Consider the following 25,208-nt stretch of genomic DNA (forward strand, 5'->3'; position numbering starts at 1 on the left):
TAAATATTTAAAATAACTGCAAAAAAAAAAAAAAATAATAATCAAAATAATAAAATAAAAGAGAGAGAAAAATCTAAGGGAGATAACTCTTCTCTCTTTGTTGTGTTTTTTGTTACCCATAATTCTCTTCACTGTCATGGCGACCGGAAGTTGATTATATCCACATTTTGTCCAACGTGTTTTGAAAAATATTAATGCAAGCATCTAAATAATTAATTTGTTATCGATTTGTATTGATTATTTTCGATTTTTCAATATGGGATCAGGACCGATTGAACGTCTTCGACAACTGGAAATGATTGAACGAGAAATCGCAACTGCAATTCATAATTCCGGTAAAAAAAAATTAAATCTTTGTTTTTCTTTTGCTTCGCCGGTAAATGCGCACAAATGAACCATAATATTTGACTTTTGTTTATAAAATCGGTACTTATGCACCTTTGTTACCGTGCTGAAATAATGACGTTATTATTTAGAGAGCCATTCTTAACATGGGGAGGCGGTGTTTTCTAACTATTCTCTTTAACAATTTGATTAAAAAAAAAACCATCGTAAAACTTAAATATAACTTGAAAATACGATTTCAAAAAAATAGCGGAGTAACAAAAGCGTATAAGCAGCATAAAATTTAATTTTAACCGTAAACGATTTTCGAATTAACAGTTTAAATGCTTCAAAATCACTTTCAAATTTCCTCCGACGCACGATAAACATAGTATAGTGGCAGTGCTTATTTAGAATCACACTGATTGGGCGATTGGCAATCATGAAGTTTAACTCACTGTAATCTGCAGCAACGTAAACTGGAAGGCGAACTGACATATATTGAGTGAATTTCTGACAGTATTTTGTATAATTTTAAAGTTTGAATTCATTTTCCCAAACTTAACGTATTCAACGGCGAACTAGCCGCCATTTGTCTTTTTCAAATATATCGATAAACATTTCATGTTTTTCGAACCTATTAAACATTTGGCACTACTGCATGACAGTGACATGAGGAGAATGTGTGTATTTTAGTTTCAAGAATGACCGATAGAGGGCGTGTGAAAAATAACTATCTTTGTGTTAAAAAAGAAAAAAAAGAAAATTTTTATGTTTCATGTTTTTAAATTTTAATATATTTTTATACAATCTTACTGTGAAAAAACAAACAAACAAACAAAAACAAAAACGGTTGCATAATTGGACCCGAATTCTCGTGATTTCCCGTCACGCATGGATCGGACGAGACCGGCAATCATCGGTGTCAGCCGAGTGTTGTTCAAATGTTGAAACGCTAACTCGACATTTTATTTATTTAATTTATTTTCTGTTATCTTTTTAGTAATTTTTAAGCTGATATTAAGGGGGCGGGGGTGACTTTTTATTTTTCTGATTAGTTATTTATTTATTATTTATTTATTTTTTATTTATTATTTTTTAATTGAATTTTTGGGAGTTTGATTAGCTAATGAAAAAGCGCTATGTAAATGAAAGCAGACGACATTCGAATTGGAAGAAAAAAAAAAGCAAAAAAAAAAAAAAACAGCAGACAAACAAATATATTTTCAAACTCGCCAAACAGAAAAATGACAGGCAAGAAAATAAATCTATACATGTTAGAAAAAGAAATGAAAACATCGATGCAGACAATCTCATATTGTCAGGAGAAGAAATTGCTGTCCCCCACAAATGAGGTGTAACATTGCAACAATTGTAAACACAAATGTTTACTTAAAAAAAAGATCATGTGTAAAGGATGGTTTCTCCTGGAGATGTACAAATGGATAGCGCCACCAAAAGAACTTGACTGAACAACAAGTCTTGAAAATAAAAATAAAAACAAGAAAAAAAATATGGTTACAAAAAAGAAAAGAAAACAAAAAAAAACTTGTACTTACACCTAACAATTATATGGTTAAAAAATCTTTTCTTGGAGAAAAGAAACTTTCTGTTGATAAATATTTTGCAAAAAAAAAAAAAAAAAAAATTAAATACTAAAATAAAAGAAACATAGTTTTTTTTTTTTTTTTTTTTTTGTTATTTTTTTCATTTTTTTTTTTTTTTTTCATTAGTCTGCGACGCTCGGCTGACACCGATAATTGCCGGTCTCGCCCGATCCATGCTTGACGGGAATTCACGAGAATTTGGGTCAAATTATGCAAGAGTATCCAAAAAAATAAACAATCTTTCTGTAAAAAAACATATTATTAAACCTATTTAAACGTTTGATGTTTTTAAAATTCTATTTTGCTACATTGACAAACTAAAATTATATTTTGATACATTAAATCACTCATTGAAAAGAAATTATATTAATACATTAAAATTATATTTTGATACATTTTTTTTATCCAATAAATGTATCGATTTTCATAATTTTTTGTGTTATTTATTTTGTTATATATTTTTGTGTTATCGTAAACACTTGTTTATATCGCTAGATGTCATTTTTCTTTTGAAGAAAAGGGGTCGATAACTCGTCTCTGTTGCTAATATGTCACTGTCATGCTGAAGTGCCAAAAATTTTACATTAAATAAAAACACTAAAAACTTATCCAGTTAGATAGAAAAGTAACTTATCTTGCCTTTGATATCATTTATTTGTTATGTATTTGTTTTTTTTGACAACTTTTTCGAATCTAGGTGTACAGTAATACAAATCCCCCTCAAAAAAGAGAAATGCTTACAGCACCTGGTATTCCCAAGCGGTCACCCATCTAAGTACTGACCAGGCTCTATGTTGCTTAACTTCGGTGTATAGTAATACAAACCCATCAGCCCAGTTCTGAATTGTTTCTTTTTAATATTGACTTTAAATATGTATTTTACGGCCCTTTTACAGTTTAGATAAACTAAAATATGGGAAATATTTGGGGGTACACCGTCTGTAAAAATGTCATTTGATTGGCTATTGAAAATGACATAATTATTGTAAAAGAATTTAAAAATTAAAATGAAATAATATTAAAATGAAACGTAATAAAATTAAATTGAAACAATATTAGAAAAGAGAATATTTTTTATTAAATGATTTTTCTTAAATACAATTTTTTTTTTTTTTAGATATTTGTACAGTTTAATCAAGACATTAAAAAATGAAAATATCGAAAAAAAAGGTTATATTGTACGTATCCGTTTTGGACTGAAGATCTCAAAAAAATAAAAATCACTGTATCAAGTATTTTTTTTTTTTTTAGCAAGAAAACACATTTTTATGATTTTATGATAGTGTGCTGGATGCAGCCATGTTTGAATTTTTCGACCACACCATGGGGAGATAACTCAGTCTAAAGTAACGACACCCCCCTCCCCATCTTAAATACTAGCTTTTCTTCCTAAAAATCGAAACATGGCTACCTTTTGATTGGTATTATAACAGATTGTTTTTTTTCGCTGTAAAAAAACAAAAAACAAAGTGAATCGTAAGCTAAACGTTTTGATTTCGATTCTCGGTGGTGGCGCACAAGTCATTTTTTTTTGTTTTTTTAACTTTTTAAATAATTATTATATATTGGGTCCAATATAATATAATAATAAATATGAAATCTGCATTCATCAAAATATCATATTTAAGCGTATTTTACGACCAGGCAATGCCGGGCAGCCTGCTAGTGTGTGTGTGTGTGTGTGTGTGTGTGTGTGTGTGTAAATATAAAAATGAAAACGTGTGTGTGTGTGTATGTATATATATAAAAATGAAAACGTGTGTGTGTGTGTGTGTGTATATATATAAAAATGAAAACGTGTGTGTGTATATATATATAAAAATGAAAATGTGTATGTGTGTGTGTGTGTGTGTATATATATAAAAATGAAAACGTGTATGTGTGTGTGTGTGTGTGTATATATATAAAAATGAAAATGTGTGTGTGTATATATATAAAAATGAAAATGTGTGTGTGTATATATATAAAAATGAAAACGTGTATGTGTGTGTGTGTGTGTGTGTATATATATAAAAATGAAAACGTGTGTGTGTGTGTGTATATATAAAAATGAAAACGTGTGTGTGTGTGTGTGTGTGTGTGTGTGTGTGTGTATATATATAAAAATGAAAACGTGTATGTGTGTGTGTGTGTGTATATATATAAAAATGAAAACGTGTGTGTGTGTGTATATATATAAAAATGAAAACGTGTATGTGTGTGTGTGTGTATATATATAAAAATGAAAACGTGTATGTGTGTGTGTGTGTATATATATAAAAATGAAAACGTGTGTGTGTGTGTGTGTGTATATATATATAAAAATGAAAACGTGTGTGTGTGTATATATATATAAAAATGAAAACGTGTATGTGTGTGTGTGTATATATATATAAAAATGAAAACGTGTGTGTGTGTGTGTGTGTGTGTGTGTGTATATATATAAAAATGAAAACGTGTGTGTGTATATATATATATAAAAATGAAAACGTGTATGTGTGTGTGTGTGTATATATATAAAAATGAAAACGTGTGTGTGTGTGTGTGTATATATATATAAAAATGAAAACGTGTATGTGTGTGTGTGTATATATATATAAAAATGAAAACGTGTGTGTGTGTGTGTGTGTGTATATATATAAAAATGAAAACGTGTGTGTGTGTGTGTATATATATATAAAAATGAAAACGTGTATGTGTGTGTGTGTGTATATATATAAAAATGAAAACGTGTGTGTGTGTACATTTCCCTACCAGATAACTCTGTCAATTTCCAGTTTACAGACTCACGATTTGATATAAGCGGTATTCAGATTTGGTAAAATCGTTTTAATCAGTTTTCGGCCAGAACTTTGGCTTTCAAGGGGTTAAAGTTCAGCGATTTGACCTTTGAAAACTCTACCAAACTCCTCCACCAATTTTGGGTCTAAACACTTGAAATTTTAAATTTAGGTTACTTGGACATGGATATAAACTTTTTAATTTGATTTGAGTCCCAAAAAATTAATGTTAAGGGATCAAAATTGGGGTCAAAGTTTTTTAAAAATTTGACCTCTGCGGTCTCTACCAAATTACTCAGCCAATTTCTGGTCTAAACATTTGAAATTTTACATAAAGTGTATTCAGAGATAGGGCAAGCTTTTTAATCGGTTCGGGTCGAAAATTTGAGCTGCTAAGACGGCAAAGTTAAAAAAAATTGACCTTTGCGATGTCTAGCAAACCGTCGACAATATTTGTTATAAACTTTCTCCATAAGTCATCACACTTCATCTCATTCATCATTTTTCAATCTTCTCACAATATTCATCATCTTTAAAACAACAATTATATTAATTCATGGTGCCACCAGATCAGGTTGTCTGAAGATACTGGCTTCCTGACCTAAAATGCAACAAACATTGGTGTTATTGTTTTTTTTTATTTCCTTTTGCAAAACTCAATCATGTTCTACAAAGTCAAAAATGAAAACAACAATTTTCTTCTACAAAACAACCAAACCAAACACCATGAATAAATATTTGAAGTATTTTTTCCTTTGCTAAATTTTACAGTTTATTTTACAGTTATTATTGTTTTAATCTTATTTTCCCCTTCCACAGGACAAGCTTTGCAGGAATTGTCGAAAGAAAAACCGAGCATGAAACAAGTGGAGAGTCATACAACAAACTTCATTAAAACTCTCGAAGGAGTCGAGAGTGGACTCACAAAACAAATCAACTATCTTACGCAGGTGTCGACAGGTGAGACAAGTTTTATCTTTGTATAAATCTCCAAAATTAAAAAAAGATTTGACCCTTTTTTAGAAGAATAGGTCATACATGTTGATGATGATGTTGTTTATGATGTTGATGATGATGTTGTTTATGATGTTGTTTATGATGATGATGATGATGATGATGTTCATCATGATGTTGTTTATGATGTTGATGATAATGATATTGATGATGATGTTCATCATGATGTTGTTTATGATGTTGATGATGATGATATTAATAATGATGATGATGTTCATCATGATGTTGTTTATGATGATGATAATGACGTTGGTGATGATGTTCATCATGATGATAATGATATTGATGATGATGTTCATCATGATGTTGTTTATGATGATGAAGAAAAAGGTGCATCATTCATTTCATTTAAATCATTTCATTGTTTGCATTCGTTTCCCAAATATATTCTACAAAGACACTGACTACTTACAAGAGGGACCACATGAAGTTTGCCAACATCCATAAGTGAAAGAACTGGAACAAACTGGATTCAAACTTGCCACACCCATGTTGATAGTTTGTGTCATCAACCATTTAGCCATCGTGTTCTGTTATTGTTCTAATGACATTTATTGTTCGCATTGACCAGCTTCGTATTTGGCACCGAACGATAGCGCTGGTTTTGTAAATAGTATTTTCAAGTTAAATTCAAGGTTTATAATATCTTTGTTTTTTTTCATTAAATTTTTAGGTATGTCTATAGTAAATAAAAATTGTGTTCGAATGAAAACAAAAACAGATATAAGTGTCCCTCTTTCTCTCTCTCTCTTGGTCTGTACTTTGCTAGAGAACTCGTTAATGGATTCTCAGTTAAACCAACGATAAATGTAACTTATGTGTTCGGAAAAAGATAATTTTTGTTTTTTGTTTTGGAGTGTAATATTTTCACAAATAAGCAATAAAATGTAAGAGTTTTTTCACCAGGAAAATGTCCTGAATTATATGTAAATAAAACGTAAGAATATTGTGTATGTACAGAAATGGCGTTGTGATTTAATTTCAAACTGTTCGTTTAATCGCTGAATAACCGAGTGGTGGGATTGTAGAATGAATAGTTCTCATCCAATCAGTGGCGCCGGATATGTAAAAGGGAGAAATCATTATTTGCATCGGATGTAAGGGGTAAGAATATGCATTTGTGTAGAAAATCTGTAGCCAGTTAATGATGGCTAACACGCAGGAAAGTAAGAAAAAGTATAAATGCACTCAGTGTAGAATATTGTTGTAAGAAGACTCGGTATAGAGGTGAAATTTTAGCTACTTCTTTTGTAGGTTAGGACGATGATGGTCATGGTGCTCCTCAGAATAAAAATAATGTTTTAATATTACGAAGTAATGTTTATGTAATTGCGTTAGATAACGTAATGGCTAATGACGTAAACATAATAATTTTCTATGTGCCAGCTGTTGTTGTAAACTTACAACAGTTTCGTCCAGAGGGGAAAAAGTGCATCTACTTTATTATATACAAGATAAAATTTTTCATATTCTTCGAGGATAATAGATACAAAAATTTAGTTTTAAAAACTTTAATAACTTAAATTTAGTACATTTTCTTTCATTTGCTCATGTGCGTCGTTTTTTTTTAAAGTAAAATTTGGTGATTCTGCACTTTACGACCCACGCTAATTTTTCAATAATATTTAAAAGTTGAATTCAAGGGTGGACGTTGTTGAGAGTGCCCCCCTCTAAATTTCATAATTTTTACTTTTTTCCTGTTAATATAATCGATTACATATTTAAGTTTCAGGTTATAAGAAATTTTTTAAAAAACCCCAAAAAACTTTATAACTTTTCACGTGGGGGTTCAGTTTTCAATTTGACCATTGTACATAACAAAACTATACACAGCTTAGATATAACATCATTATATACTAATGTCCCCATGAAAAAAATGCTTAAATTTACTCCATAAACACCTAAAAAAAATCAAACATTAATTTACCCCCCCCCCCCCCTCCCGACATTAACATTAACTTACCTTTTCCTCCCGACACTTTTTCAATTCAATAACAATTTCTACAAGCAAAATTTCAGTCTTCCTATGGGTAACCCTTTAAGTGGGGCATTAGCCATTTCTTAGAATTCCTAGAATCTGGTCCTTTCAAATTTAGATTACCTCCAAACACAGAATATTTTAGATACATTGACAACATTTTAATTTTTCTTCCTGAAAACATGCACACAGATAACATTTAAGATAAATTCGAATCCTCCATAAAGTTTACCTGTGAAACAGAAAACAATCACTCATCACCTTTTCTAGACATACTTATCATAAAATCCAATAATAAACTATCCTTCAAAATTCACCGCAAAACTACACACAAAAATGATTACATACATTTCTACTTACACCATAATAACAAAATAAAAACAGGTTTGATAATTGGTTTCTTTTTACGTGCATTCAGAATTTGCAATCCAGAATATCTGGACAAAGAATTCAAATACCTTGCAAACACTTTGAAAACCTTGCAATATCCCACATATTTCAGATTAAATGCTAAGCGAAAAACCACACAAATATTTTCCAGGATAAATAAACAAAAATCACCAGACTCTTCTCTCATAAACAGACATCTTCTTTTACCTATGCACATGAATAATACAATAATTTGCAACACACTAAACAAACTAGGAATTCCAATCACACAAACAACATCACAAACTATAAGACAAAAACAACAAAACATCTCCAAAAACAAACCAGTTTCAAATGCAAACATATACACTATTCCTTGTCAAAATTGCCATCATAGCTATGTTAGGTGTATCAGAATTTTTTGGGAATTTTTGACACCCCTAACACGAAACTGCTAATAAAATATAAAAAAACCTGTAATTTCTCTTTTAAAAGTGCGTTGTTTATTTTCTTTATGGATTATACTTCCAAAATAAACTATTAAAGTTGTATAAAAAGTAATAGAAATATTATTTTTTTAAAAACAGTAATGAAATCAATTGAATTTTACCAGTTAAGTATTTTTCAATTTTTAAAACTTTAAATTTTTCTATTGATTCAATTTTTACGATATTTTCAAAGTCAATGTGAAATTTTATGCTCTTTCCAATAAACCGAATATAATATTTTAGACAAACGTTTTTTTTTACACCCCTCATTTTGAAATGTCTATTAAAAAGTAAATAATTAATTTACGCACCAAAGTTTTATATATCACAAATTGAAGATAAAAGATTAATAAATGATATATTCAAATTTAAAACAAAAAAAAAGTAGTGTTTTTTAGAAATTTACCTGTAAAGTCTGAAGTTTAAAACCTTTTTTTTTTAAAACTATGTTGTTTTTTTTTATGAAACCTTGGTCCTTGCTCCTTTAATTGAAAAACAAAATAGGGTTTGAATTACATTTTTCGAGTAGTTATAAGCTTGGAAAGATAGGAGGTGGAATTATTCAACATATTTCATGCATTCGTAAGGTCAGTTTCTGACACACCTATAGATACGTTGGTGAAACCCAGCGTAAATTAGAAAAAAGGCTCAGTGAACATAAGAGATATAAGAAATAGCAATTCTCTAAGTGCATTATTCTCTCATTCATTGCAGCATAATCACACCTTTGACTTTAAACAAGCAAAAATAGTTAAATTTATTTCAAACAAACCACGCTAAAGACTTCTTGAATCAGCGCTTATCGCAAATTCAAGCAAAATTAAACAACGTGCAGGTTTCTATAATGTAGCGCTATCAATAAGTAAACTTTTATTAAAAGAACATAATTTCATTGTAGACACAGGTTAACCTTCTCACACCATAGAAACACTTTTATAATAATTAATACATTTAATAATTAATACATTTAATAATTAATACATATAATCTCAATCAATAAATTACATAACAAAAACACATTCATTTCATTTCTGTTACACACGTATATTTGAATTTTAACAGACATATTCTTTCAAGAAAGAATATCAACTGCGTTCATATCTTTTAAAAACATATTAAAGACTATATGACGTTATTAAAAATCTCCCTCTCTTTAACAACGCAAGCTCTCCTCCTTTTTTGAATTTCCAACATCTTTTTCTGTTTCTAAAATAGAACAGCGTCACACTTTGCGCATGAAACATTTTCAAATATTTGTACTAGTGTTTTTGTTTTCTTAATCTCATTCATCCAGAGGAAGTTTCGAAATAAAGACGAAACACGTTGATGAACACATAACTTGGTTTGTTCGTTTTTATCTCTCTCTCTCTCTCTCTATATATATATATATTTCATTATGTATATATTTATTTAATGAAATATATATAAATGTATACATTTATTTATTCATTTAATGATATATGTATTTATTTGTCCGAATAGTCTTGAAACAATTGTAACTAACGATGAAATACATTATTTGCTGCTATCAATCTATTCCTTGATGTCTTGATTTTGTTAAGACAATATATTTAATGAAATATATGTGTGTGTGTATATATATATATATATATATATATATATATATATACTGCTTGTTCCTTAATTAGTCCGCACATTATGCTCTGAAAAATGCCGAATACAATTTTTGAATGCCAAACTGTTTCAATAAAAGGCCCATCTGACAACCCTGGACAAGAATATGAGCGACATATCTTTGATGTAGCCTCGTTTTCAAATATCATAATACTAATCTGTGATTATTGTTGTAATGGTGTGAGAACAGAACTTGTGATTTTGATGTGCAGCAGTTCTTCATCGAAGAAAGAAGTCATCAAAACCTTGCATAAAAAAGGGAACATTCATAAGAAATAGGGCAAAAAAAAAAGAAAATTGTCTACCAAAAGGTGCTGGACTGAAGGAATAAATTAAACATTGTCTCTTACAATGTGATTTTATTATTTGTATTGAACTATGTAGCACAATATTATTTTCTGAACATTTATTAGTACTCGTTAATTTATCTCATTTGTGTCGATTCTATATTTAAAATACAATAAACACTATTTTTATAGAAATGTTAATAAACTCATATTTGCTGCATGTTATTGTTTTTTTTTCGGTCCAAAAACTATTTTTTCATATCGAGAAAAATATCAGCTTCATCAAAACATATTCCATGGATTCTGCTAGTTGTTGTTATTATTATCAACTCACTAGGAGTTCTCTCTAATTATCACCAGTGATTGCTTATTATTAATGACTGGTGGTGTTCCCTGGAGTCTGAGTGACAATAAGTTTCCGCAGATTTCCTGTACTCTTCACCTCTTTTGATAACTTGCAAATATCACCGATTTCTTGCTGGCAATGGGCCATTGGTATTTCCTTAGATCCCAGTATTCTCCCCACTCTTCAAATGGAGATCTGGTTATTTCTATTCTTCCTTGGTCTTTCCATTCTCCTTGACCTTTCATGACTATTTGGTGTGGTACCAGCAGAGGCTAACACCATTTTTATTATTATTATCACTCCCTCTCTCTCAGAAACCACAGTGGAAGTGTTTTTATTCGGTGTGACATTCATCTAAAATGAATAAACTCCATTCCATGCTTTATTGATTCACGTTTTTGTTTTTAAAAAATTCCTCTCTTTCTCCGAACGTATTTCGACTACATTTTTATTTGTACCTTTTCTCTGCTTTTCCCAAATTTGCAGGTCAACCGCATGAAGGTTCGTGTTACGCAGCACAAAAAGATCTTCTGATGGCAATGCATCGAGTCGAACACGTGAAGAGTCGACTGAATGAACTCGAAAAGATCCACAACGAACATTTACGTGGTTCCCTCGCTTCCAATGCGGCGTCATCTCAACAAGGACCTGGATTACGACGAGCGTTCCAGTCACAATCACAGAAATGAATTTTATGTCCGTTAATTTTAATTTTTTTTATTTTTGCCTCCTAAAATTTCATCTCCAGTTTTGAATGGTAAAAACTTTTCTCATCAAATCAAAATAAATTTCATCATTATTTATTTGGTATTTTGTTTATTATTCAATTATTTGAATTGGAAAATTTTGAATGTTAAAAATTGACATTCCAAAATCTTCATCCACTCCAGTTATCACAACCAAGAAAAAAAAAAAGTTAAATATAAAAACCTACTTATGGCAATTAATATCGGATAAATAACTGTTCCTCTGCCTCATTTTTAGCGTTGACTTTTTTTTCTTTTTTTACATGGTAGTCACCACTTATCAAGGCCTGGAAGCCACTCAGGGATAAGGGTTATTGCATATAAGTAATCAGACTTATCTTCCATTTTCAGTGAGTCGCCCTCTCCCGTTCATAGATACGACCATAATGAAGGCAGAATTTTCAACCCGCAAAATAGTAAATAATAAGTGAAAAAAAAAAAAAAAAAAACTTATAAAATTGATTCGTTGTAATTTTTGCTGTATTCTCAAAAAAAAAAAAAAAAAAAGATTTTTAAAAAATCTCATTTTTACTCTCCTTAAAACCAGTGAACTTTCCAAAAATTTCCCGAAAAACTAAAAATGGGGGAAAAAAATGGAACCCAATGTTAATTTCTACATCTTCTGACATAAACAAGGAAAGATTTTTAAAATTCTCTTAAAAATCAAATAATTGATCAATTTTATTTTTTTATGGACTTTTAAGCAGCTGAACTATATATAATACGCGGACATGTTTTACATATATATATAAAAGTAGAAAAGTTCAAGATATTGTAGGATTAAATTTACAATGTTTTATTCAAAACAAGGAAAGAAAAGAGATTGATGATTAAGAGTTTTTAAGTAAATTAAAATAAAAATAAAAACAAGGAAGAGATAGATGGGATTTATAATCTTGTCTTTTAAACGGTGACTTGCGCATGTCATGAAGTCAGAACTGGTTAAGATGTTGGCAATCATCGGCAACGATGACGGCGGTGGTAGGGTGGGCAGAGAGTCAAGATGCGTCCAATATAGCTTATATAAAATCTTTTGGAGTAGGAAATCAATTATAGATTTTGTTTGGCCATCTTTTTCTAGAATTTGAGTCAAGTTTAGGGGAGAAAAATATGGAATTATTAGTGAGGAATATTGCGCACAAATATAGCTAAGTGTGGAATTTGGAGGTTGGCCGTAATTTCCCATCTTAGAATCTTTTAGCTAAAAGTATAAGGAGGATTAGATAATTATATACGTTACTCAGTTGAGATTATAAATTAAAGTTTAGAGTTAAAGTGAATAAAAGTGAAATGGTGTTTAATGCAATAGTTATGAGTTTCGATGGGTATTAGTGTAGTAGTGTTGAGTATGTGCAGTTATTTGTATTTTTTTATCAAATGAACTTCAGTAGGATGTGAAGTTGCTAGGAAGGTGGGATTTGTAATGTCTGCAAGTAATTGAGGTTTCATTTCTAATGTTTAGTAATTTATCTCTATTTTTAAAGTTAATAAAAAAATTTCATGGCGACAAAAAGCAGGAGGAATATAAGGATTTACAGGTATTGGATTTTTTTTTTTTGAGAATTTCCCAATAGTGGATGTGAGATTATTTTGAATCAGGTTTAAGTATTGGGTAGTTAAAGAGGTTTTGTTAGGGTGGTTGGGATTATTGAAGGAGCATTTGTGGACTCTAAAACAGTCTTTAAAGGAGGTTCCAGCAATTCCAACGTAGCATTTTTATCATTTACATTTTCTATTGGTGCGATAGTGGCTTTGTATACAACTTCAGACTAAGCATTGTTCTGGTGGACATTCTGACTTATTTGTGCAGTTGCAGTTTTTGGTGTTATTGATATTGTTGTTAAGTATTCTGTTGTGTTTTTTAATTATTTCTAGGTTAACATGTCAACTGTAGCTGAGTTTTATTAAAGATTTTATGTAATATGTTATTTGGGGGAAGTGAGTGTTAACTAATTTGAAGAATTTTTTCCTAGTTTATTTTTGATCATTAAATGGTGGGGTGAACCAAATAATTTTCCTATGTTTTTTTATTATTATTGATGGTGGCTTATTGAAAATTTCTCATTTTGACAAGTTTGTACTAATTCTATTTTCGAGGGAATTCAGGGATGATGTGTTTGAATTGTTTTTAGTATAACGTTCATATATTTTTGGCTAGGTTGAAAGTAACATCGAAGAAGTTTAGTTTTTAAATTAGATTTAATTTCAATGTTTAATTTTTTTTCATTTCTTTAATTAGGGTTTCTTCATTCTTTCACATATAGTTCTTAATGATTAGTATTCTGTCGTCCCTATAGAATTCTATATTTTTGGTATCGATTATTCTAGTTAAGTTGTAAAGAATAAAGAGGCCTACTAGGTCAGTTGCTTCTGCAGAATCCAGAGAGCCCATTGAAAGGTCAAAAGATCCGGCTTGATTCTTTTTGGTCCATTGTTGACCCCGGTTAATAAGAACAATTTTTCTACATTTTTTAATAATGCCTATTTCAATTGGCTGTATATCTGAGAGGAGAGATACAAATTCAAGGGCTTCATCGAGGTGATTTTGTGTAATGTCTCAATATCAACTTGAATGAAAGCAGCTTTCTTTTTTCCTCCTCCCCTTTCTATCCATTACTCCCACTCTTTTAGTTTTTAATATCCATATGTAATCAAAAAACATCTTTCCTTTAATTTATTTTAACTTAAATCATCTGACGATATAGGCAGATAATTTTCATCCCATCTATTGAAACAACCTGTAATGAATTAAGTTAATACATCTGAGGTTGAAATCATAAAACATAATTGTTGGTATCCATCTGTTTCGAGAAACAATAACGTTCTGCACGTCAGATTAATCCGTTGGAGAATTGCAGTGTCTTTTGTGACTGTGCAAGCCTGTCCTGGATCAGCAGGCTCTGTTGCAGATTCCGCAGATGGATCAGGTATTTGGTTTCAAGAGTTCTACCATACGTACTCCTCACTTCTTGTGTATCATAACTTTCTCACCTTTTTTTTTCAACGGCTGCGATTTTCAGCCATGGACACCCAGGCTGGTGGGTTAATGCCACCTCATGTCTTGCTGGCAAACATCTTGTGTTTTCCTGCTGGTATGAAATAAACTGCAAGTTGTCAACATAAAGAATATCCTTTGTACTCCTTCCACTCTTCATTCACCAAGCATATATATATATATATATATATATATATACACGTTTTATTTTTTATTACCATATTTTTCTGTTTAGTTACATTATTGTTTCGGCTACGCGACCGTTTTTTGGCCGTCATGTAGCTTCCTCAGACTTTTACAGAAATGTTCGTTTATGGTGGAATGAAAGGGTTAATGATGTCAGGGGAGGGGTGTGAGAGAAAAGCGGAAAAAGAGGAAGGGAACAAGGGGGAGCGGTGAGAGGGGGGTATTTGGTATGTCGGTAATGTTTTAGTTTTGGAGTAAGGACATTAGGTGGTTGTGGGGGGGGGTCTGGGAAGTTCATTTCTGGTGTGGCTGAGGGCATAGGGATACATTGAGGAGGGAGGGAGATATGTGGGGGTAGAAGGAGGGGGGTTACTTTAATAAAAAAAATAAAACGCATATTTGCTCTACAACAGTATTGAGCACTTTCTTCAGGTTTTTATTAATTACCATTTCTACTATATATATATATATATATATATATATATATATATATATGGTTGCTTTCAATAGAGTTTGATATTTATTCATTTACGATTTTACACAATTTTAGATGTCACGATATCCAAAGTTTCACGACTAAAACAGAGATTGGCAAAAACTTGTTGGGTGTAAACTATTTCAGCACTCATTAGTCTGTTTTAATTGAGAAATGTTTGATGCCATGATATCTGAAATTCTGTAGAATCACATTTCAATAAAACATATGAAGAATGATATTAGATGAAGAGAAAGATGAACAAAAAAATGGAAAGCAAAAAAACAAAGAAAAGGATGTGAAAATTGTAGAATATGATTATTTCAAATCTGAAAAAAAAAAAGAAAGAAAGAAAAAAAAATCATTGTGAATCAAAAACAGAAAAACTTCAAAATTTGCTTTTTAGAATATTTAATGATACAATTTGGACATAAAATCAAAATTTGTTTTATTTTTTTTTCTTTTAAATCTAATGCTTTGCAGATGGCCATTTTTTGGTGTCTTTCTTTGCAGAGAAAGAGTTACCTCCCTTGGGATTTTTTCCTCGTTTCCTTAACATTGGTGGGTGTGTCTGCATCTTTTATGCGTATGTTGTGTGTGTGTGTGCGCGCACAACAAGCGTTTCACACAATGAATAAAACAAAGAATTTTCAAACATTTTCTTTTCGACATATTTGTTTATGGCTTCTTGTAAGTACGGACTTTTTTTCCTTTCCCTGAAAATGGCTAATGATAATATAGCCGAAAGCGACAAATGAAAATAAAACTATTAAAAATTGGGATTTTTTTTTTTTTTTTAATAAAAAGGAAAAATGTGTCGTCACGAGAGAACAAAATATGGAAAAGGAGATTTAAAACTTTTGTTCATTTTATGCATTATATGCACATATGTATAATATTATGTATTAGATATGCACGTGGGTCTAATATTATTGTATGGAATAATGGATGAATATGATAACAAATTAGTAAAAATAAGAACACGAGCATCACTAAAGCAGAACTAACATATCTCGACTGATTCATATGACCATTCTGATTGGGTGTGAATAAGTTTTTATTATTTATTTTTTCAAAAGCAGATTTACACTAAATGCCATACGAATCAACAGAAATATCTCGGTTTTGCTTTAGTGATGTGTTTGTGCCCAATTGTTACTTGTCTGTTTACATGCATATCCACTATTCCATTGTTGTGTGAAAGTTTTATTTCATGTTTTCAACTCCATCATTATATATACATACACAAACACACACACACACGTACATAATGATTGTATCGCTGTAGTCTCGCAGATGTAAATCCACTGAAACTTCAGTGTTTGTCAAAAAGTGCTCAATAACAAGTAGAGCATAATTATATTAGTTAGATAATTTTTTTGTAAAAACGCTATCGGATACATATGTGCGAACATGTTTCTGCTGTGATTTCTTTCGAAAAGCAGCATCCTCAGACGAAGTCCTTACAAGTACAATAATGATGCGTTTCTAAAGAAACCATAGCAGAAATATGTATGCACACAGGTAGCCAATACTGTTTATCTATGTGGCGTGTGTGTGTATATATATATTGTTGTGTGTGTGTGTGTATGTTTAAAGATTAGTAAGTAACAACCCTTTTTTATGGTCAGTTTTTGTTTTTGTCTGTTTTCACCTTTGATAAGATTTCAAAATTTAAACAAAATCTTTAAAAAATGTTAGTCAAAAATGATAAAAAAAAAAAAAAGAAAAAATTTTCCCAACAAACATCAAATTTTTTCAGCCATGTTGGACGATCACACATGGTAAAAATTCACTTTTTTTTTAATAATCTCAAGAAAAAAAAAAAAAAAATGAAATGGTTTTATAAACAACCAAATAAACAGCATTTTTTTTTTTCAAATAAATTCATAAAATTTTACATCAAAACTCAAAAAAAAAAAAAAAAAAAAAATATATAAGTGAATCTATTTTACACAAATTCATTTTCATGGCAAAAAATTTCTTTAAGGAAAAACGAGGAAAAAATCCTCTTATATATTACTGCCATTTTTTTTGTGTTTTTTTTTTTTTTTAAATTTTATTTTAATATATAACAAATTACTCTTCCCGAGTAACGAATCAATTTGAATTATCCCTTCAAGAAGAAACCCCCCCCTCGCGTGAAATGTTTTACGATAAAGAACAGAAGAGAACAAAAAAAAAAAAAAAAAAACGCTAGTCTCCCGGCAGTTGCAGTCAGTCTGCTTTTCTTTTTCACCAATTGCAAATGATGCAATCTTCGAATTTTTCGCTTTCTTTTTTTGTTTCCATTAGCAGGCAGCAAAGTTGACGTCTAAATGTTGGAGTTGTAGAATTATTGAGAGAATTGAAAACTGATAAAGCAGTCAGAAAAAAAAAAGGGCAGAGAGCAAAGAGAAAGGAAAAGGGAGGGAAAATATTGTTGGACATTGAGAGGATTGTGGTCCAAACAGGAAGTGAACTTTCAGAAGGCAAATTTCTTTTTTCGGATGATAAAAAAAAAAAGAAAAAAAAAAAAGGAAAAATTAATTTTTAGGTTCCTGTCTAGAATTTCCTTCATAAAAAGAAGAAAGTCTTTATGATTTGCATACCCATGATAGAATGGAAAAAATTTCATTCCAAAAATCATGTCAATATTTAAGTTTTCTAATGTCCCCATATTAAGAATGGTTTTCAGAATCTTGCAAGTTTGAATTATTTGGAGTTCTCTCCCTTGTTTACAGCCAGTTTTCAAGATATTGTCGCTATTGGCTTAACCACAGAGAATGATTTTCTTACCGAAAAAGAAAACTACTCTATTAATTTACACGAATTTTGGAGTATGATATTTTCTTTCTGTTACAAGTACATACATCATACATTTTATGAGTGAGGAGAGACTTCCTCATCTCACTATCTTAAAAAAAACATGGGACTGATAAACCTACAATAATTCAAACGTGCAAGACCGCCTTGTGGTGCTACAGATTTCACATTAATCTTTAAATCGTTTAAAAAATGATTTTCTTTATAAAAATAATACTTAATTTACATGATTTTTGGAATATGATATTTTTGTTCCATCACAGGTATGTACATCATACAGATATTCCTGTATTTTTTTTTTTTTTTTTAATATGGGGGGAATTCTGGACAAGCAGCAATTTTTCTTTTCTTTTTTTTCTGGAACTTCCATTAGAGGAAACGTAGCAAGAGGCAACGTGTGGGTTTTTGCGGTTCTGGAAATAATTATTTTGAATTTTGCGGTGAAAAGAGTTTGCGGTGGAAGAGAGTTTTTTTTTTTTTTTTTTTTTTGAAAATACTGAAAAATATCTTTTCTTTGTAGTTAAAGGAGTTGAAGTGACATTACTTTTTATTTTATTTTTTTAGTGTTTGGAGGCAGATAAATTATTTTAACAGTTAAAAATGAGGGACACTTTTCTTTTTTCAATTTTACTCGATTATTTTTTGTTTAGCGTTATATCAGCAAAAATAACTTTTATTTAATCAAACAAATGAAAAAGTTAAAAAGAAAATTTAGAAGTTAAAAAAAACTACCAAAATTTAGTTTCATTTGTGATTGAGAGCGCGAGAGAAATATTGCTGACTGCTTGGGGAGGGAAGAGGAAAAGGAGTGGGAAGAGGCGGGGAAAAAAGAAGGGGAGGCAGAAAGAAATGAGAAAATATAAAAAAAAAGGGGAATGGGGTTGGTGGAGAAGGTAAAGAATGGAAAAAAAAAAAAAAACAATGTTCAGCACGCGTGACTGGTCGTTCATGAATTTTTTTTTTTATAACTGTTTTGTCATCCGTACATTTTGCTTATTTGGATTGACCGACGCTTTCATTTTGTGTCATCATCGTTTCACCCTGATCGTCCGCCAGACTTTGAATGTTGCACCAACCATTGCAAGGTGATATCTGGAAAGTTGAAAGAAAGATCAACGGAATTAAAATACGGAACAAAAAACTCCATGCTCAAATTGCTATATATATATATATATATATATATTATATATATATATATATATATAGTCTGTTTATTATACAAATATTGGTTACATATGAGCATACATGTTTCAGTGGAATCCCAGTTTTCGCTTTGATCTGAAGTAATATTATACCCTCATTGCTGTTAGTTCCCTATCTTAGGTCTTTATGGTTGTTTTTTTCTTTTCTGGTGGCGATATCAGTATCCATCTATTTTATTGATAAGCTCTATTTATTTATTTTATTCCTCGCTGTCCTCCATTGAGCTCTCTTTAATAATAATGCAGGTTTCATTGGATTTACATCTAGGAAACCAATCTATACAACCATTATATGCTGAGTCGTAGAAATTTCCAGGTTGGTATCTGGGGGGCGCATTAATTCACTGGGAGAAATGCACCCGCAGTCTTCGCTAAGACCTGCATCTAGGAGAAGGAAACTGATGTAAAAACCTGCGGTCTACTGTATAGTCTATCCTTTGGCAGTCATCTGCACTGACAAAGATTAGTTGTAATACCATAAAATGTGTGGTTGGTTCTACACAAAGCCTTCACCACTATAAACAAATCATCTGTGTGAATTTCCAAGCAACTTTGTTGTGACAGAAGCTCATGTGTCAAAATCAACAGGAGAGTCCAGATATATAGATATATATAGATATATATATATATATATATATATATATATATATGTATATTTATATGCAAAGAAACATAAGATACGGCTAGAACTAGAACGATGAAAGATGGAGAACAAAGCCACAGCACAAAGCATTTGGAGTCATTAGGCTGTCAAGCAAGGCAGCACGTGGTATCATGTGTAAAATAGCCGCCGACGCTGGTAGCAGCAGCAACTCAAAGATATGCAAATGACAAAACTGGCTGTGTAAAATGACGTCAGAGATAAAAGGACACACGATGTTGGGAGAAGTGCGGTTTGAAATGGCACGTGTTTAAGATATGTGGGTGATGTGACAGCAGAGATGAATAAAGAGAAATGAACTGTTTAAATATTAAGAAAAAAAATATGTTGTTGGAAATAACAGATATAAAGGCTTTTGTTAAAAAAAGAAAGTTGAGTTTTTTTTCTTTTGTTCTGTTTCCTTGCAGCATGTTAACATATTAACAAATAACGTTACACATGCACAGCATTTTTTGCTGGTGCATGTCAACATTACAGTAATAGATTTATGAAAGGAGGTCATCTATCTTTTATTTGATCGACTTTTAAAATTCACGCTATTCCGTCCTCTTGTGAGCTTGTTTGTTTCTTTCGTATGAAAGCAGCTTCCCGGCTTTCGTTCCAGGAACGCCCAGAAAGCAATTAGCTTTGATCATTGTGGGGGAAAGCCCTCATATCAGACAATTGCTATTCATTTGGACACTCCCTTTTTTGTAAGGAGCTGGTTTTCCCAACCAACCATTGTGGGGAAACAAATGAAACAGTGGAAAGCTGAACTAACGTTCATTTCTGCGTGAACTTATTCACTTAACAAGTCAACTTTTTTATTGACATCGCTAAATTTGAACGCTTTTCACTTCCTATCGCTTCGTAGCGGTAAAATGTCACGTTTTCTTTCACTTTCTTTTCTTCACGTCACGGATTCGAGCCTGCCTACCTACGAACACTTTTTTTTTTGTGCTCAACACACTCCTCCAGTTTTGGTTAGAACAACATTTCTCTTAAAACTAAAATAGCTTACAACTCAAAAAATTATAGATCCAGCCGACGACTTTATTTTCAAATTGTGGCAGCTGACATTTTTGGGTTATTTACAAATTGAAAAACTACACAAAACAATTCAAACACAGCCTGAAAATCAAAATGACTCTGAATTTATTGAAAAGAATGTAACTGTTTTTGTGAAATTGATACGGTGCTTAGATGACAGAAGTCTATCTCAGATTATGCAAAGCACTGATCATATCAAGAAAACATTATTGAAAAACCCAAATTCATCTCTTTTTATACAGAACTGATGTCTCTAAACATATGGAAACCGAGACGATTACAACAGACTAAGGGCCCAAACAATGGCAAATAAATTAAAAATGCCTGACAGCCTACTGATTTCTATTGTTCTGAAAAGATGGTCTTTAAGCCGTTTACAACCATGATAACCTAGAAAGAAAAACCCATGACTTTCAGTCAAGTCAATGTAGTGCTAAGGTTTATGAATAAAACTGAAGAGGCAAAATAAAGAATCAACAAGCAACACCTTTACCCCCCCCCCCCCCCACAAAAAAAAATGCAACATTTCAAAGAACAATTTTTCTCCTAAAAAAAAAAAAAAAAAAAAAAAAAAAAAAAAAAAAAAAATGAACATTGTCATCTATCATTGTCGGCAAACGAACCACAAAAATTTTCAATGTGGATACATAAATTTCAAAGATGACTCCATCAAAAAAATGTGGAGAGCGCCGTTAGTGAACAGACATTTTTATTTGCATGTACGTTTGATACTTCAACAGTAACAACTTTCCCATCGATTGTGGGGCCATCGCACATATAATCACAAAGGAATCTGATCTTATCAATTCTGATTCCAGTTGTAACTTTCAGCAGAGTCACTTTGTGGAGCTGACAATGGTCAAGTAAACGATGCAAAAATAATAAAGGTGAACTTTATTTTTGTATTTTAGAAAACGCTCTTAATTCCAAAATTTAAACAAAATATATTTTCTGTACGAGCTGCCATTAAACAAAATGCACATATAAACTTTAGCCTCAATAAGTCAAAATTGGTGTAACTAAATGGAACTGTATTCAATAATATAGAAAATATTATTTAAAAAGTGAATGCATCAAAAACCGCCTGCCATAATTTGCAAATTTGGCATAAAATTCTAGGACACTGCAATATTCCAAATATGAGGAAGTTGCCGAATGTGGTTGATGGAATCAAAATAAACTTCTAAAACCCCATGTGACGTTTGTATATAAGGAAAAATGGTGAAATACCAAAACTGTGACGTTTGTATATAAGGAAAAATGGTGAAATACCAAAACTGTGACGTTTGTATATAAGGAAAAATGGTGAAATACCAAAACTGTGACGTTTGTATATAAGGAAAAATGGTGAAATACCAAAACTGTGACGTTTGTATATAAGGAAAAATGGTGAAATACCAAAACTGTGACGTTTGTATATAAGGAAAAATGGTGAAATACCAAAACTGTGACGTTTGTATATAAGGAAAAATGGTGAAATACCAAAACTGTGACGTTTGTATATAAGGAAAAATGGTGAAATACCAAAACAAGATGCCAAACTAAAAGGTCATCGAGATGCTTTCATGGGTGAATTGTGACTTGAACAGTGCCGTGGAACCAATGAGCAGAGAAAACTTTAATTATGCATTGAATTTTGTAGACGATTATTCCAGTTTATTTATATGGTCAATTCTTTAAAGAACAAATCTAGCAACTAAAAATAGCCGTTATTGACCCTTACAGAGTAATCAAACATTCACACTAACATTGGAACAGAATTTACTTTGAACTTTTATTCATTAATTGATTGGCTGCCAACTGGAAACTCTTTGTTTTCATTGCCATTTTGCGTGAAAACAACATTTCTCTTCTGTTCTGAAACTAACATTTCATTCATCCTTTTCCTTGAGTGGCTTTCAGCCTAAATAAGAGGTGACAAAAAAAAAACAACAACAATGATATTGACTGAATGATGATGAACACTATGATAGGATTAAAAATGCAGATGATCATTATATTCACAGAAACAGAAATTTAATTTGCATTAAATAAAGATTGTAAAAGTTGCCGTCACACTTTGAATCATGGTGTAAGATGCATAGTGGTCACACGAGATGGCTAGCAACTCAATTACATTGACAAAAGCCACCACCTATAGATTTAAGAACTCAATCTTTCTTGATAGTTTTGTGATTGATGTGTTGAATGGGGTTGAATTTTAAGAAGTGAAGGAGAGGTAGCAAATACCCCTCCCATATAGAGCTGCTAGCCTTGTGCCAGACAGACAACTGTGTGAATATGGCTTACCTATGTTTTCTTTCTCTTTACATGATATGGAATAGCAACAAATTTCTCTATCCTGAATTGCAGATAAATTCCTGGAAAAAAAAATAAAAACATAAAATTCATATTTGAAGATGACAGACGAAAATGCATGGCAATTTTTGTTTATTATACTTTTCTATAACTTTATATTTTTTAACTTATATTTATATAACTTTTTCTTTTATATCTTTATCTTTTCTTCGTATATATATATATATATATATATATATATTTTATATGAGTTATCTTTTTTATGTTTTTATTTTTTCCTATATATATATATATTTTTTATCTATTATATCTTTATTTTTTTATACATTTTATATTTTGCATAACTTTATATTTTTCATATATCTTAATATATTTTATCTTTTTTGTTTTTATTTTTTATATATATATATACATATATAAATCTTTATTTTATGAATTTATATATATCTTTACTTTCTATACATCTTTATCTTTATTATATATTTTATTTTTTTAATCTTTATTTTATGAATTTATATATATATATATATCTTTATTTTCTATTTTACATAACTTTATATTTTCCATATTATATTTATATATTGTATATCTTAATATACTTTATCTTTTTTGTTTTTATTTTTATATATATAAATATATATATATATACATATATAAACCTTTATTTTAAGCATTTATATATATCTTTATTTTCTATATTAATATATATCTATCTTTATTTTCTATATTAATATATATCTATCTTTATTTTCTATATTAATATATATCTATCTTTATTTTCTATATTAATATATATCTCTTTATTTTCTATATTAATATATATATATCTTTATTTTCTATATTAATATATATATCTTTATTTTCTATATTAATATATATATATCTTTATTTTCTATATTAATATATATATATCTTTATTTTCTATATTAATATATATATCTTTATTTTCTATATAAATATATATATATCTTTATTTTCTATATTAATATATATCTATCTTTATTTTCTATATTAATATATATATATCTTTATTTTCTATATTAATATATATATATATATCTTTATTTTCTATATTAATATATATATATATCTTTATTTTCTATATTAATATATATATCTTTATTTTCTATATTAATATATATCTATCTTTATTTTCTATATTAATATATATCTATCTTTATTTTCTATATTAATATATATATCTTTATTTTCTATATTAATATATATATATCTTTATTTTCTATATTAATATATATCTATCTTTATTTTCTATATTAATATATATCTATCTTTATTTTCTATATTAATATATATATATCTTTATTTTCTATATTAATATATATATATCTTTATTTTCTATATTAATATATATCTATCTTTATTTTCTATATTAATATATATATATCTTTATTTTCTATATTAATATATATATATCTTTATTTTCTATATTAATATATATATATTTATTTTCTATATTAATATATATCTATCTTTATTTTCTATATTAATATATATCTATCTTTATTTTCTATATTAATATATATCTATCTTTATTTTCTATATTAATATATATCTATCTTTATTTTCTATATTAATATATATATATCTTTATTTTCTATATTAATATATATCTATCTTTATTTTCTATATTAATATATATATATCTTTATTTTCTATATTAATATATATATATCTTTATTTTCTATATTAATATATATATCTATCTTTATTTTCTATATTAATATATATCTATCTTTATTTTCTATATTAATATATATCTATCTTTATTTTCTATATTAATATATATATATCTTTATTTTCTATATTAATATATATCTATCTTTATTTTCTATATTAATATATATCTATCTTTATTTTCTATATTAATATATATATATATATATCTTTATTTTCTATATTAATATATATATATATATATATATATATTTTCTCTCTCTCTCTCTATATATATATATATTTTCTATACATCTTTATCCTTATTAT

The 25,208-nt window shown here is 29.5% G+C and overlaps 2 protein-coding genes across 2 annotated transcripts in view; one reads left to right on the forward strand and one right to left on the reverse strand.

Moving 5' to 3' along the window:
* The first annotated feature begins 118 nt into the window (after positions 1-118).
* LOC145297827 (mediator of RNA polymerase II transcription subunit 11-like) lies at positions 119-11,610 on the forward strand. The gene is made up of 3 exons (XM_080144151.1): positions 119-335; positions 5,510-5,650; positions 11,294-11,610. The coding sequence occupies exons 1-3, from the start codon at positions 257-259 to the stop codon at positions 11,494-11,496; spliced, it is 423 nt and encodes a 140-aa protein (XP_080000277.1). The 5' UTR covers positions 119-256; the 3' UTR covers positions 11,497-11,610.
* A 6,504-nt stretch (positions 11,611-18,114) lies between these two features.
* Positions 18,115-25,208, reverse strand: part of LOC145297825 (ADP-ribosylation factor-like protein 8B) — a 140,200-nt gene continuing 133,106 nt past the window's right edge. The window contains exons 4-5 of the mRNA XM_080144150.1: positions 23,196-23,266; positions 18,115-19,106 (exon numbers count right to left, since the gene is read on the reverse strand). Of these exons, the coding sequence (XP_080000276.1) occupies positions 19,051-19,106; positions 23,196-23,266 (127 nt within the window). The 3' untranslated portion in view covers positions 18,115-19,050. The remainder of the gene's footprint in view (positions 19,107-23,195; positions 23,267-25,208) is intronic.

This window comes from Euprymna scolopes, chromosome 18, assembly GCF_053919585.1.
Source record: "Euprymna scolopes isolate OS-2025 chromosome 18, ASM5391958v1, whole genome shotgun sequence".
Lineage (NCBI taxonomy): Eukaryota > Metazoa > Mollusca > Cephalopoda > Sepiida > Sepiolidae > Euprymna > Euprymna scolopes.

Coding starts and splice junctions, on each gene's coding strand:
- LOC145297827 (XM_080144151.1), top strand. CDS start 257: ATGGGATCAGGACCGATTGAACGTCTTCGACAACTGGAAATGATTGAA. Junction 336..5,509: donor AACTGCAATTCATAATTCCG/GTAAAAAAAAAT, acceptor CCCCTTCCACAG/GACAAGCTTTGCAGGAATTG. Junction 5,651..11,293: donor TCTTACGCAGGTGTCGACAG/GTGAGACAAGTT, acceptor CCAAATTTGCAG/GTCAACCGCATGAAGGTTCG.